Below are 16,982 nucleotides of genomic sequence, written 5' to 3'. Positions count from 1 at the left end.
ATGCAACAAAAAATCGTTTATGTTTCTCAACTCACCAAATAAAGTAGCTTTATTGTTGTTTTCTTGCCAACCTCTTTTCATGTAAAGAATTTACAAACGGGCCAAACAACCCATAAAGGCCCGTGCGTGGATAGACTCTATTACTTGCCATCTAACTCTCTGACTCTGTCTGCACAAACTCCTCTACTTCATGGCACCATAAACTTGGACATCCCTCCTCTTCCATCTTCACTTTTATTCAACATTATTTTTCTTCGGGTTCAAATAAATTCCAACAATTAAATTGTAACTCATACTAAATAAGCAAAGTCATAAGCTTCCTTTCCATGAATCCGCTCTTAAACCATCTTATCCTCTAAAAATAGTTTTCTCTGATGTATGGACCTCCCTTGTTTTATCAATTGATGGTCTTCGCTACTATTGCATGTTTGTTGATCATTCCACTCACTATATTTGGGTATATCCGATAAAACTCAAATCTTATGTGCAAACTATGTTTCCCAAATTTAAATCGCTTGTTGAAAATTTCTTTCATCACAAAATCAAAATTCTTTACACAGATAATGGTGGAGAATATATTGGTCTTCGTCTATTTTTAAGCACTCATAACATAAGCCATCACACCACTCCACCTCATACAACTGAACACAATGGAATTTCTGAATGCTGAAATTGACACATTGCCAAAACTGGTCTCTCTCTTCTCCATCACTTGGGGTTGACCTTGGCATATTAACCTCACACCATGACAATAGTCGACTATCTCATCAATCGATTCCTAACATCAATTCTTGGGTACTAGTCACCCTATTCCAAATTACTTAAAATTTTCCCGAATTATCATAAGTTAAAGTGTTTTGGTTGTTTGTGTTTTCCCTAGATTAAACCATATTCTAACCATAAACTTGCACTAAAGTCTATTATGTGTTATATAGGTTACTCAACCGATCAACATGCATACTTGTGTCTCGATCCAGATCTACACCTTTCTCCATGTCAAGTTCATTGAATCTGAATTCCCGTACAACTCCCTAGTCCCTCAAACTAGTCCGAGTACATAACGACAATAAGGCCCACTTTAGCTCTCCATACTCCATCCCATAAACCAACCCATGATCAGTACCACCCTAAACCCCCAAAACATGTATCGTCTCCCCCACCCTTCTCTAGTCACTCCAAGTCTCCTCCCTCACCATCCCCACAATGTTGTATGCCACTATTTCAACTCGCTGTCAACCCTCATAGGAAACCCTAACCCGATGGGGTAACATCATCACCCAATCTAAAAATAACATTGTCAAACCCCTCAAGATTCTTAATCTTCATGTCCAACCCTCTCTACCACTCGAACCCAGCACCATCACCCAAACTCTTCGCGACCCTGATCAGCGCTCAACTATGCAAGATGAGTTTGATGCCTTACACTGCAACAACACTTGGGAACTTCTCAGTCGGTCCTCTACTCAAAATTTGATTGGTTGCAAATGGGTTTTTCGAATCAAACGACACCTAAATGAGTTGATTGATCGATACAAGGCTTGACTAGTAGCCAAAGGTTTTCACCAACGCCCTAGTTGGGACAATACAGAGACATTCAGTCTGATTTTTAAACCAATCACCATTCACATTGTTCTCACACTTATGACTTGTAGTTCATCAAGGATGGTCCATCTGTCAGCTTGATGTCAACAATGACTTTCTTCAAGGAACGCTCAAAGATGACGTGTTCATGCTCCAACCCCCTGGTTTTATCAACAAAATTTTCCCTAATCATGTTTGCCGCCTAAAAAAATGCAATCTATGGCTACAACTAGCCCCTCATGCCTGATATACGGAGCTTCGCACGTTTCTCATGCATCTCTCTTTATCTACCAAAAATCAGGTTTCACACTTTATTTGTTAGTATATGTTGATGATATCATTACCAATGGGAGTTCCTCTATAAAGCCGTCCAACCTTATTTTCACCCTTGCTGCTCAGTTTTCGCTGAAAGATCTTGGATGTCTTACCCATTTTTTGGGCGTCAAAAAATTCCTTCCGCCATAGGACTCTTTCTTTCACAAGATAAATACATCACTTATCTACTCCATAAATCAGACATGGCTAACACCAAATCAACATCCACTCCCTTGTTCGCTAGTGCTCAATTACTCAAAAATTCTGGTGATCTTCTACCTTTCCCAACTGACTATCTTGCACTTGTGGGAAATCTTCAATCCTTAAGTATTACTCTCCTGGAAATATCCTTCAGCACCAACAAACTTGCGTAGTTCATGTACCACTTTAGAATGGTACATTGGTCTGCTCTCAAACGAGTGCTTCGTTATCTAGCGGGCTCTTGCGATAAAGACATTTTCATCTCGGCAACTGCTCCACTAACCCTTCATTCTTATTCAGATGTAGATTGGGCGGGTGATAAGGATGATTATATCTCCACCACTAGTTACTTGTTGTATCTCGGTAGCACTCCCATCTCTTGGAGCTCTTGGAAACAACACTTTGTTGCTCGTTCCTCAACCGAAGCAGAATACAAAGCCTTAGATGACACAATCAGTGAACTTTTATGGGTCTTATCCTTGTTCACTGAACTTGGTCACCTACCCACAGTTAATCCGATTATCTATTGTGACATTCTTGGTGTCACATATCTCAGTGCTAATCCTGTTTTCCACTCTCAGATGAAACATATAGCCTTAACCTATCATTTTGTTCGTGAAATTTTAAAAAAAAAGAAAGTTTTGGGTATCTTTTATATCTACTGATGATCAACTTGTTGATATACTTATAAAGACACTACTTCAACCTCGATTTGACTCCTTATTGTCCAAGTTGTGTATTTCTTCTAGATAGTCCAACTTGCGGGAGGATATAAATTATAATAATTAGTTATCTAGTTTAATTTTATTTAGGCTAAATTGGTGGAGTTAGGAAACATAATTTTCTCCCAAATTCTAGATCCTCAATTTATGACCTTATTCTTATTCTTTTCATATTTGTCAAACTTGTATAAATAGGAACTTGTAGATGTTGTAACAAATATATATAATTCATTCTAAACATTCTTTCCTACAATAAGTAGGGATGTCAACGTGTACCATATCCGTCGGGTAGTGAAGTATAAATCCCCGTACCCGAATTTTATTTTCCTATCCAACCCTAAACCTGACAAGTGTCTCTATTTCTTTCATATCCCCGATTTGTCGGGTACTCGATCCTTGACGGGTACCCCATTACCCAATTAAAAGGTAAATTTAAATATTTTACTAAAATAAAGTTACAAAATATTGAAGAATAATTAAACAATAAATAGTTTTAAAGTAATGATATTGAAATAATAAAAAAATATACAGATAAGAAAATGTTAAAATTATTAAGATAGAATTTATGATAGTTGAAAAATAAAGATGTAAATAAAGAATAATAAAACAAGTTTAAGTTTTTTAATAATAAAAATAGAAGTGTGTAAGAGTAGAGTTGAGGATAAGAATGAAATAATTGATATAATTATTATGATGAGGATAATGATGAAGATGTGATATCATATGAGGAGTGATAGAGAGAGAGAATTTGGTGAGAGAATGACTTGGCATCATTCATTGGTTGGAAAATGTAAAAGTGGGAGGAAAGAGAAAAAAAAAGAGAAATTATTTGATTTTTTCAGCGAATAAGATTATGCCAAGTCATTCCCTCACCAAATTCTCTCACCAAATTCTCTCACCTAATCATTTCTCGATATCATATTAACTCTTTGAAGAAAATATATATATATATATATATATATATATATATATATATATATATATATATATATATATATATATAGCCGGGTATCGGGATTTGAGTTGGGTTTAACATATTCCTTATTCTCGACCACGAATTCGATCGTGTACCTTCTCTATTACCTATTCCTGATCCCGACTCTAAACTCAATTTAAAATATTTGAATTTAATTATCGGTACTCACGAATATCAAATATCGGATATCCATTGTCATCTATAAATGTAAAAGTTTTTTCAAAGAGTTATTTATTTTATTGTTTACGTAACTAGGATAAGAATCTAAATAAAATAATAGAAGAGGTCAAGCACTCTAACCATAATATGAATGCAATAGTTTCCTCCTCCAATTTTCAAAAAAGGCCAAAATTAATATTGTTTATTCTATTTGTTAGTTAGTTTTTTTAGAAAATATGATTTATTACTTTATTATTGAGAAGAGTCAAAGTCCTCAAACAATGCATAAAACCATTACCAGTAATACTAATATTAATATATAATATAATGAAACCTTCTTTAGAACTTTCTCATCTCAATATTAAAATATAAAAAAAAAAAACTTTAAACTAGTTATTTAATTAAAGATAACAACTACTAAATTAAATGGACCAAAATGAATAGTCAATCAAACCTTTTAATTATTTTGGAAAATTATCTCTATCAGCAGTTGGGTTGAATATTTCTTATAAAAAAACAACTCAAAACCTTAGTTCATATTCATTCAACTTATTTACATTTATTCATTAGTTTAATTATAATATAGTGAAAGATTCTTCTATTTAATGAAAAATTCATTATTTATGTAATTTTTATTTGATAGTAAAAGATTTTAAAAAAATTAGTGCTAATTATTATAATAACCTAAAAAAGTCCAATATGAAAACGAGGGAAGTTGAACAATATGATAAACGAAAGTCATTGGAGATCTTCCTCTTCTCCATCAACAACAACCGCGTTTTGAATATCTTTAAACGCGCGTTCTTCATTTCTATATATATTCTCGGATTCATCCTTCCCATGGCATAATCCATCATCCTTCATTCAAAACCATGGGAGAATCTAAACAGCCACACCTCAACGGAGCATACTACGGTCCTTCGATTCCACCGCCGTCCAAGACCTACCACAGGCACGGTCGCGGCTCTTGTTGCGGCTGCCTCTGCGGCTGTCTCTTCAGTCTCATTTTCAAAATCCTCTGCACAATTCTGGTCACCATAGGTCTTATTGTCTTGGTTCTCTGGCTCGTCTTCCGCCCTAATCAGGTCAAATTCTACGCCACCGATGCGACTCTCACTCAGTTCGATCTCTCCACCACAAACAACACTCTCTATTACAACCTCGCTCTAAACCTCACCATTCGAAACCCTAACAAGCGCGTCGGAGTCTACTACGACCAAATTGAGGCCAGCGCCTATTATGAAGACGAGCGGTTACAAACTAAGGATCTGCAGAGATTCTATCAGGGACACAAGAACACGGCCAATGTGAGCACCGAGTTTCAGGGGCAGAGTGTGGTGGTTTTGCAGGGATCCGATAGAACGAGTTACGATTCGGAGAAGTTATCGGGGATTTATAGCATTGATTTGAAGCTTAAACTCCGAATCCGATTGAAGGCATGGTGGTTCAAGACGCCGAGATTTACCAGCAAGGTCGAGTGCGATCTGAAGATACCTTTGAATTCCAACATGAATGGCGGTTCGTTTCAGAGCAAGAGGTGTGATATTGACTGGTAGTTAGTCACCGGTTTATTTTTGGCTGTTTGTTCCATTCCTTCCTTCCTTCTTTGTCATTTAAGTTCTCTAGAGCATTTCTTTCTCCTTATTGTAATGTACTACTTACTACATCATATTGATTTGATTTTTGGGGGTTGTGAATAAATAAAAGGCATTTGATTTCATATTATGATTTATTTAGCTATCATCATCATTAATAATGATTTGGATATTTACAGAAAATATAAATTATACATATTTTATTAAATAAATATTATATAGTATTTGTAAAGAGAAATAATAAGGGTGTACCACATATATAGGATAGAAAAAAAAAATTGAAAAAAAATCAGCAACTTCTTCGTTTTATCTTCTCTTTCCAAAAAGAGATATTTCCAAAAATTTTGTTTCTCTATCCAACGAATGACAACATCCTTCTTCGATGATAACTTCGTTTTTTATCGGCGAGTTTCTTATTCGGTGCAACGACTTCCTTCCTCATTCAAAATGATAAGTAGACTCTGAACATTAGAAATCTTATGGTAAGTAAGATCACTAGACTATGTCTCACATAAATCTTCATGTGTCAAAGAATACTCTACAAGTATATTTGATAAAATGAATGCTTATGGGTTATGGCTGAAGCTAAAATAGTTATGCATTACGAAAAATCTTACTAGTAAGCTTCATCTGAAGCAACAATTATATTTTTATCGTAGACTAGAATGTATGTCTGTACAAAAGAATTAATTGGAATTAAAGAAATTGTTGTTGATTAGAGGTCTTAGAAGTCAAGTATGACAATGCAGATTTAACTTTAATTCTACTATGTTTGTTGCCCCTAATCGTATATCACGTTTCGTGATACTATTTTATTTACTCATAATATTGTCACAACTAATGATGTTTATGATGTATTATTTTTTAAGTAGAAGATAAAATATCTTGTTAGTCATTTTGATGGTTCGGTAAATGGCCTTATTGTTGGAGGGAGAACCCAATATTGTTGAAGATGAAGACAATAAACTCATAATGGTTTTTCACAAAATTAATGAATACTTGATAATGGTTGTACATATTATATGTGTCCCAATAAGGACGGATTTTCAACATATGATACAATTACTAATTGTGTTGTGTTAATGAGAATCAATTCATCATGTAAGGCCGTGGGTATAAGAATAATAAAAATTAAGATATTTGATGGAGTTGTTCGAACACTTGATAATGTTAGAGATGTTCCTCGTTTAAAGTGAAATGTTATGTTTTAGTATTCTTGATTCAAGGGTACAAGTACACTATTGAAAGTGGAGTTATGAAAGTTAGTAAAAGTGTTATTGTCTTGATGAAATGTGAAAGAAAACCTAACATGTTATATGTTTTAAAGACTCCACAATTATAAGCAATATTATTTCCGTCACTTCCTAATTATTTGATGATGATGTCACAAAGCTGTGGCATATGCCACTTGGTCATATGAGTGAGAATGAAATAACCGAGTTGAGCAAGTGAGGAATTCTTAATAGACAAATTATTAGTAAATTGAAGTTTTGTGAGCATTACATCTTCGACAAGCAAAAAAATAATTAGGTTCTTTAAAGAAATCCACACACTAGAAGAATACTTGATTATATTCACTCTCATCTTTGGGGATCATTTAAAGTATCTTCTATGAGAGTTGTCTATTATATGTTGACGATTGTTGATGATTATTCCAAAATAATTAGGTTTTTTTTTGAAGTAGAAGAGTGATGTGTTTTCTAAGTTTAAGGAGTAGAAGATTATGATTAAAAATTAGACTAGGAAACCAATAAAACATGTACGTACTGATAATAGTTTAGAGTTATGTTCTGAAGAGTCCAATACTTAATGCAGGATTCAAGAAATCATGATGCACTTCACAATATCTAAAAATTCACAACAACATGGTGTGATAGAGAGGATAAATAAGACTTTCATGAAAAATATTCGTTGTATGCTCCTTAATGTTGATTTACTAATGTCATTTTGAAGCTATAACTTTAGCATGTTTCATCTTCAATTCTTCTCCATCAAGTGCGTTTAATAAATAGACTCCGCAAAAGTTATTCTAATTTTAGAATTTGATTGTTCTACGTATGCTCATGTTGATAAAAGAAAATTGGAAGCTCGGTCTATGAATTGTATTTTCATCGGTCTAAACTAGAGTTGTTAGATATTTCACCGCTTGCACCACAATATCACATTGATATAGATAATTTTATATATGATATTAGATTTCCTCGAAGACTCAACGAGGAAAGTTATAGTCAAATTTCAGAGATTGATTTATTGACATGTTTTTTCCGGTTGTGAAGCATATTTTGATTCGAACACTATTTGTCATCGTGACGATACATATTTTGGAGCTTTAGCAACTAGATGTGAAGACCGTGTAGAAACACCAAGATTTAGATGAAGACATCTATATGCATCAATCTAAAGAATTTATAGTCTTAAATGAGTGTATTTTTTATTTGAAGAAAATCCTTTATAGTTTAAAGTGATTGCAAAGATAGGTGTTATAAATGTTTCGACTCTTTTATGATCACTCATGACTTCAAAAGAAGTAATTTTGATAGTTGCGTCTACTTGAAAGTTGATTATGATTGTTATTTTCTCATCTTCTCTTATATGTTGATGATATATTGATAACAATTAATGATCAAAATGAGATAAAGAAAATATATGTGCAACTTGGTAAATATTTTGATATGAAGGATTTAAGAGATGCAAAGAAAATACTTGGAATGAAGATTTTTAAAGATAGAGCAACTAGAAAATTATACATAACTGAGAAATAGTATATTGAGAAAATCCTGTATTGTTTCAACATGCTTGATGCTAGTCTCGTGAGTTTTCCATTAACAACTCATTTTAAACTCTCTTCATTTATGTCACCTCGATTAGATGAGAACATCGAGTATATGTTACGAACTCTATATTTTATTGTAATTGGTTTACTAATGTATGTAATTATTTGTATTTGATCAAATTTGACATATTCAATAAATGCAGTTAGTAGATACTTGACAAGTTCAGGTAAAGAGTATTGGAGAACAATTTGATGGATCTTACATTATTTAAGAATTCATTGGATGTTCACCTACAGTTTAGGAGGATTAAAGATGGAGTTGTCAATTATGTCAACTCTGATTATGCTGATGATCTTGACAAAAAATATCGCTCACATGTTTTGTTTTCTATATTCACGGTTGTGCGATTAGTTGGAAAACCATTTATATAGTATATTTACGTTGTCTACTACCGAAGTAGAATACATGACCATTACAAAAACTTGTAAAGAAGCTATTTTTATTGATAAACCTATTCGGGGAACTCGAGAAGGATTTACAGATGATAACAATCTTTGTGATAGTCAAAATGATACTTTTTGACCAAAATTGAGATGTTTCATGAAAGAACTAAGCACTTCAAATTGACGACAGTTTGGTATACGTTTTAAAATAATGATTGTTTTAATAAAAATACTTAAAAGGTAATAATATAAAATAATAAAATAATTTTTTAAATAGTATTTTGATGAATAAATTAAATTATGCGATTAATTAGAGAATTTATGAAATAATATTTAATTAGATTGAAATTATATAGAAAATCTAAAAATGAAAACACTGATCTAATATGCATTTCATTCTCGGAATAGAACCTAACAAACAGTTAAATGGATGGATATAAGTATCCATTATAATAATTAGTTATATAATTTCCTTTTACTTAGGCTAAATTGGTAGAGTTAGTAAGCATAATTTTCTTTCAAATTCAAGGTCATTAATTTATATAGAGCCTTATTCTATTTTCTTCTCATATTTGACAAACTTTTATAAATAGGAACTTGTAGATGTTATAACAAATATATAAAATTCATTCTAAACATTATTTTCTACATGGTATTAGAGTAATACACGATCCTCTTCTCCCTTTTTTTTTTTCGTTCAACACATGATGCCACTCCTTTTCCGATTTGCCTCTCATGGCCAACAACAACTCTTCCTTTATTATTAACCCTCAAGAGCCATCAAAACCCTTCACTTGTATCACCGTCAACAGTGTCACCAAGCTTCTTCCTTCCAATTACCTCACCATGAAACTTCAAGTTGAAGCTCTCCTCGATGGCTATGATTTTCTCAAATATCAAGATTAATCATTTCCTTCACCGACTACAATGATCTCCACCACCCTTCAATCTCCGGTGACAACTCCGAATCCTGATTATCATACCTGGCGTCGACATTAGCGTCTTATATACGGTGCTCTCTTCACCACACTTTCCCTTGAAGTGGCATTCCTAGTATCTCAAACGACATCACATGATCTCTAGACACTTCTTTAGAGCACATATGCCAAGGCATCCCGTAATCACCTCAAGTAGTTAAAAGAGCATCTCCACACAACATCCAAAGGTACTCAATCCATCAACACTTACACACATTCTATGAAGCAAGTGTAGATCTCATTGCCTCACATGCTCTCCTATCTCCGTTGAAGACATGATTGATTATGTCTTGCGTGGGCTCGACGACAACTACGGATATGTCATTGATGGAGTCAATACAAGGGACACCATTCCATTTGATGACCTCATTGAGAAATTTCTCATTCAAGAACTCTCCCTTATTGCTGCTCAACGGTAGACTCCTCCTATGATAGCCTTGAATGTACAGACTCGACCCAACCATTTTGACGAAACTCGGCCTGGATAATTTTCTACAGCATCCACTTATGCCTTAACAATCGCAAACCATTTCTTTGTCATTGTTAGTGATGCAATGTCAAGGGTCATGTCTTGTCTCAGTGTCATACCTTCAAGAAGCAGCATCCTAGTGTCTCGCCACCTCTTTGTAACTCTTTTGCTAACCCTGGACAAATAGCCTTACTTAAAGCTAAGAAAGGAGTGAAAACTACTAGAAGGAACTCAAGATTTGTTGGACACCTATATAAGATCTGATATGATTTGATCGATTGTGTAAAGCCCGCAATAACAACAAAACTGGGGAAAGTATACAACTTTAAGTCTGACGAGAACAACTTCCTCTTAATAAATCTTCCTATTTCGCCAATATCATATCTTCTAGCAAGTGAGGTCAAACATAAGAGCCCTAGTCCTCTACCATCTCGTGGGAATTTCAATTCTTAAGTTTCATTTTAAAAATAACACAACACTATTCAATCCTAACTTTTCAACAAATTTGAAGGAGGTAACCATAGAGAAAGTCAAGACGGCTCTTCCGGATCAAACATTGCCGGGAAAGAGAGAACAACGCCCGAAGAGATCTTCTGATAGTTGCAGGATGAAATCCGAGGATAATTTTGGATCTTGTTCTTGTTTGCATGTAGAAAGATCAGCTTTTGACAACTCCCAAACATTTGGCGATCTCAGATGTGTCGATGGTGACTCATTTTTTCACTGAATCATTTCTTCGGACAAAAGAAGATTATGTTGCTACAACTGCTGGCACATCTCAAAATAATTTTCTGGTTGACAGTGGTGCGACGCATCACGTCACCAATGATCTTTCCAATCTAGCACTTCATCATCCGTACACGAGTCCAAACTCATTGTTTATGGGTAACGGTTCAGGTTTAAACATCTCTCATTCTAGAACACTTTTAGTTAATGACTTATCTCTCTCAAATAGTTTGTGTGTTCCATCCATGCAACAAAAAATCGTTTATGTTTCTCAACTCACCAAACAAAGTAGCTTTATTGTTGTTTTCTTGCCAACCTCTTTTCATGTATAGAATTTACAAACGGGCCAAACAACCCATAAAGGCCCGTGCGTGGATAGACTCTATTACTTGCCATCTAACTCTCTGACTCTGTCTGCACAAACTCCTCTACTTCATGGCACCATAAACTTGGACATCCCTCCTCTTCCATCTTCACTTTTATTCAACATTATTTTTCTTCGGGTTCAAATAAATTCCAACAATTAAATTGTAACTCATACTAAATAAGAAAAGTCATAAGCTTCCTTTCCATGAATCCGCTCTTAAACCATCTTATCCTCTAAAAATAGTTTTCTCTGATGTATGGACCTCCCTTGTTTTATCAATTGATGGTCTTCGCTACTATTGCATGTTTGTTGATCATTCCACTCACTATATTTGGGTATATCCGATAAAACTCAAATCTTATGTGCAAACTATGTTTCCCAAATTTAAATCGCTTGTTGAAAATTTCTTTCATCACAAAATCAAAATTCTTTACACAGATAATGGTGGAGAATATATTGGTCTTCGTCTATTTTTAAGCACTCATAACATAAGCCATCACACCACTCCACCTCATACAACTGAACACAATGGAATTTCTGAATACCGGAATTGACACATTGCCGAAACCGGTCTCTCTCTTCTCCATCACTTGGGGTTGACCTTGGCATATTAACCTCACGCCATGACAATAGTCGACTATCTCATCAATTGATTCCTAACATCAATTCTTGGGTACTAGTCACCCTATTCCAAATTACTTAAAGTTTTCCCGAATTATCATAAGTTAAAGTGTTTTGGTTGTTTGTGTTTTCCCTAGATTAAACCATATTCTAACCATAAACTTGCACTAAAGTCTACTATGTGTTATATAGGTTACTCAACCGATCAACATGCATACTTGTGTCTCGATCCAGATCTACACCTTTCGCCATGTCAAGTTTATTGAATCTGAATTCCCGTACAACTCCCTAGTCCCTCAAACTAGTCCGAGTACATAACGACAATAAGGCCCACTTTAGCTCTCCATACTCCATCCCATAAACCAACCCATGATCAGTACCACCCTAAACCCCCAAAACATATATCGTCTCCCCCACCCTTCTCTACTCACTCCAAGTCTCCTCCCTCACCATCCCCACAATGTTGTATGCCACTATTTCAACTCGCTGTCAACCCTCATAGGAAACCCTAACCCGATGGGGGTAACATCATCACCCAATCTAAAAATAACATTGTCAAACCCCTCAAGATTCTTAATCTTCATGTCCAACCCTCTCTACCACTCGAACCCAGCACCATCACCCAAACTCTTCGCGACCCTGATCAGCGCTCAACTATGCAAGATGAGTTTGATGCCTTACACTGCAACAACACTTGGGAACTTCTCAGTCGGTCCTCTACTCAAAATTTGATTGGTTGCAAATGGGTTTTTCGAATCAAACGACACCTAAATGAGTTGATTGATCGATACAAGGCTTGACTAGTAGTCAAAGGTTTTCGTCAACGCCCTAGTTGGGACAATACAAAGACATTTAGTCTGATTTTTAAACCAATCACCATTCACATTGTTCTCACACTTGTGACTTGTAGTTCATCAAGGATGGTCCATCTGTCAGCTTGATGTCAACAATGACTTTCTTCAAGGGATGCTCAAAGATGACGTATTCATGCTCCAACCCCCCTGATTTTATCAACAAAATTTTCCCTAATCATGTTTGCCGCCTAAAAAAATGCAATCTATGGCTACAACTAGCCCCTCATGCCTGATATACGGAGCTTCGCACGTTTCTCATGCATCTCTCTTTATCTACCAAAAATCAGGTTTCACACTTTATTTGTTAGTATATGTTGATGATATCATTACCAACGGGAGTTCCTCTATAGAGCCGTCCAACCTTATTTTCACCCTTGCTGCTCAGTTTTCGCTGAAAGATCTTGGATGTCTTACCCATTTTTTGGGCGTCAAAGTAATTCCTTCCGCCACAGGACTCTTTCTTTCACAAGAGAAATACATCACTTATCTACTCCATAAATTAGACATGGCTAACACCAAATCAACATCCACTCCCTTGTTCGCTAGTGCTCAATTACTCAAAAATTCTGGTGATCTTCTACCTTTCCCAACTGACTATCTTGCACTTGTGGGAAGTCTTCAATCCTTAAGTATTACTCTCCTGGAAATATCCTTCAGCACCAACAAACTTGCGTAGTTCATGCATCACTTTAGAATGGTACATTGGTCTGCTCTCAAACGAGTGCTTCGTTATCTAGCGGGCTCTTGCGACAAAGACATTTTCATCTCGGCAACTGCTCCACTAACCCTTCATTCTTATTCAGATGTAGATTGGGCGGGTGATAAGGATGATTATATCTCCACCACTAGTTACTTGTTGTATCTCGGTAGCACTCCCATCTCTTGGAGCTCCTAGAAACAACACTTTGTTGCTCGTTCCTCAACCAAAGCAGAATACAAAGCCTTAGATGACACAACCAATGAACTTTTATGGGTCTTATCCTTGTTCATTGAACTTGGTCACCTACCCACAGTTAATCCGATTATCTATTATGACAATCTTGGTGTCACATATCTCAGTGCTAATCCTGTTTTCCACTCTCGGATGAAACATATAGACTTAATCTATCATTTTGTTCGTGAAAATTTAAAAAAAAAAGAAAGTTTTGGGTATCTTTTATATTTACTGATGATCAACTTGCTGATATACTCACAAAGACACTACTTTCAACCTCGGTTTGACTCCTTATTGTCCAAGTTGCGTATTTCTTTCAGATAGTCCAACTTGCGAGAGGATATCAATTATAATAATTAGTTATCTAGTTTAATTTTATTTAGGCTCAATTGGTGGAGTTATGAAACATAATTTTATCCCAAATTATAGATCCTCAATTTATGACCTTATTCTTATTCTTTCCATATTTGTCAAACTTGTATAAATAGGAACTTGTAGATGTTGTAACAAATATATATAATTCATTCTAAACACTCTTTCCTACAATAAGTAGCAACGTGTACCATATCCGTTGTGTAGTGAAGTACAAATCCCCGTACCTGTTTTTTATTTTACTACCTGACCCTAAACCTGACAAGTATCTCTATTTCTTCCATATCCCTGATTCGTCGGGTACTCGATTCTCAACGGGTACCCCATTACCCGATTAAAAGGTAAATTTAAATATTTTACTAAAATAAAGTTACAAAAATATTGAAGAATAACTAAACAATAAATAATTTTAAAGTAGTGATATTGAAATAATAAAAAACAATCATAAAAGGAAATATTAAAAACATTTAAGAGATGAAGATAAAAAGTGATGAGAAATAATTTCGAGAGTTGAAAATGAAGAGATAAAAATAAAAAATAATGAAAGAAAAATAAGTTTTTGGTAATAAAAATAGAAGTGTGTGGAAATGTGAAGTGTGGATAGGAGTGGAGTTGATGATAAAAGTGAAATAAATGTGATATGTCACATTAACACTTTAGCAAAATATATATATATAGTCGGGTATCAGACTTTGTTTAGCATACTCTTTATTCCCGACCCGAACCCGATTGGGTATCTTCTTTACTACCAAATTTTGACCCCGAATTCCAAACTCAATTTAAAATATTCGGACCCAATTTTCGAGTACACACGAATATCAAACATACGAGTACCATTGTATCCTTAAATATAAGATTTTTTTAAAAAAAGTTGTTTATTTTATTGTTTACATAACTAGGATAAGAATCCAAATAAGATAATGGAAGAGGTCAAGTACTCTAACCATAATATGAATGCAATAGTTTCCTCCTCCAATTTAAAAAAAGGCCAAAATTAATATTGTTTTTACTATTTGTTAGTTAGTTTTTTTGAAAATATGATTCATTACTTTATTATTGAGAAGAGTCAAAGTCCTCAAACAATGCATAAAACCATTACCAGTAATACTAATATATATATAATATAATGAAACCTTCTTTAGAACTTTCTCATCTCAATATTAAAAGATAAAAAAATACTTAAAACTAGTTATTTAATTAAAGATAACAACTACTAAATTAAATCGACCAAAAAGAATAGTCAATCAAACCTTTTAATTATTTTGGAAAATCTCTATCAGCAGTTGGGTTGAATATTTCTTATAAAAAAACAACTCAAAACCTTAGTTCATATTCATTCTATTTAGTTGCATTTTAATCATTAGTTTAATTATAATATAGTGAAAGATTCTTCTATTTAATGAAAAATTCATTATTTATGTAATTTTTATTTGATAGTAAAAGATTTGAAAAAAAATAGTGCTAATTATTATAATAACCGTCAAAAAGTCCAATATGAAAACGAGGGAAGTTGAGCAATATGATAAACGAAAGTCATTGTAGATCTTCCTCTTCTCCATCAACAACAACCGCGTTTTGAATATCTTTAAACGCGCGTTCTTCATTTCTATATATATTCTCGGATTCATCCTTCCCATGGCATCATCCATCATCCTTCATTCAAAACCAAACCATGGGAGAATCTAAACAGCCACACCTCAACGGAGCATACTACGGTCCTTCGATTCCACCGCCGTCCAAGACCTACCACAGGCACGGTCGCGGCTCTTGTTGCGGCTGTCTCTTCAGTCTCATTTTCAAAATCCTCTGCACAATTCTGGTCACCATAGGTCTTATTGTCTTGGTTCTCTGGCTCGTCTTCCGCCCTAATCAGGTCAAATTCTACGCCACCGATGCGACTCTCACTCAGTTCGATCTCTCCACCACAAACAACACTCTCTATTACAACCTCGCTCTAAACCTCACCATTCGAAACCCTAACAAGCGCGTCGGAGTCTACTACGACCAAATTGAGGCCAGCGCCTATTATGAAGACGAGCGGTTACAAACTAAGGATCTGCAGAGATTCTATCAGGGACACAAGAACACGGCCAATGTGAGCACCGAGTTTCAGGGGCAGAGTGTGGTGGTTTTGCAGGGATCCGATAGAACGAGTTACGATTCGGAGAAGTTATCGGGGATTTATAGCATTGATTTGAAGCTTAAACTCCGAATCCGATTGAAGGCATGGTGGTTCAAGACGCCGAGATTTACCAGCAAGGTCGAGTGCGATCTGAAGATACCTTTGAATTCCAACATGAATGGCGGTTCGTTTCAGAGCAAGAGGTGTGATATTGACTGGTAGTTAGTCACCGGTTTATTTTTGGCTGTTTGTTCCATTCCTTCCTTCCTTCTTTGTCATTTAAGTTCTCTAGAGCATTTCTTTCTCCTTATTGTAATGTACTACTTACTACATCATATTGATTTGATTTTTGGGGGTTGTGAATAAATAAAAGGCATTTGATTTCATATTATGATTTATTTAGCTATCATCATCATTAATAATGATTTGGATATTTACAGAAAATATAAATTATACATATTTTATTAAAACTATAATATAATAGAATTATTGAAACTAGATAAATATATGTACGTTGTATACAAAAAAAAAAAATATAAACAAAATTTGAAGACGTTACTTACTCTATAATATAATTTATTGTAAAAATTGATTTTAGATATTATGAATTAATAAAAATAAAATTATTGTGCTAAATAGAATTATAATAGACATTTATGTTATTATATATGAATTTAGCACCTAATTCATGAGTTGGAGATTTTTTTTTATTATATAATTTTAGACATTTTTCTCAACAAACTCATTTTGTTAGATTATTGTATTCATAATGTA

The 16,982-nt window shown here is 34.4% G+C and overlaps 4 protein-coding genes across 4 annotated transcripts; all 4 read left to right on the top strand.

The window, feature by feature from the left end:
- The first annotated feature begins 1,800 nt into the window (after positions 1-1,800).
- On the top strand, positions 1,801-2,270 carry LOC124916049 (uncharacterized mitochondrial protein AtMg00810-like). Its single transcript, XM_047456783.1, has 2 exons — positions 1,801-2,002; positions 2,098-2,270. The coding sequence occupies exons 1-2, from the start codon at positions 1,801-1,803 to the stop codon at positions 2,268-2,270; spliced, it is 375 nt and encodes a 124-aa protein (XP_047312739.1).
- Positions 2,271-4,818: 2,548 nt separating this feature from the next.
- Positions 4,819-5,696, top strand: LOC124915251 (NDR1/HIN1-like protein 3). The gene has a single exon (XM_047455934.1). The coding sequence runs from the start codon at positions 4,827-4,829 to the stop codon at positions 5,508-5,510; it is 684 nt and encodes a 227-aa protein (XP_047311890.1). The 5' UTR covers positions 4,819-4,826; the 3' UTR covers positions 5,511-5,696.
- Positions 5,697-12,985: 7,289 nt separating this feature from the next.
- LOC124916047 (uncharacterized mitochondrial protein AtMg00810-like) lies at positions 12,986-13,456 on the top strand. The gene has a single exon (XM_047456782.1). The coding sequence runs from the start codon at positions 12,986-12,988 to the stop codon at positions 13,454-13,456; it is 471 nt and encodes a 156-aa protein (XP_047312738.1).
- A 2,279-nt stretch (positions 13,457-15,735) lies between these two features.
- Positions 15,736-16,616, top strand: LOC124915325 (NDR1/HIN1-like protein 3). Its single transcript, XM_047456018.1, has one exon. The coding sequence runs from the start codon at positions 15,759-15,761 to the stop codon at positions 16,428-16,430; it is 672 nt and encodes a 223-aa protein (XP_047311974.1). The 5' UTR covers positions 15,736-15,758; the 3' UTR covers positions 16,431-16,616.
- Positions 16,617-16,982: the final 366 nt, after the last annotated feature.

Source organism: Impatiens glandulifera, chromosome 9, assembly GCF_907164915.1.
Source record: "Impatiens glandulifera chromosome 9, dImpGla2.1, whole genome shotgun sequence".
NCBI classification, from domain to species: Eukaryota; Viridiplantae; Streptophyta; class Magnoliopsida; order Ericales; family Balsaminaceae; genus Impatiens; species Impatiens glandulifera.
Note: the sequence above shows the minus strand (reverse complement) of the source record. Positions and strands in the feature narration are given on the sequence as shown.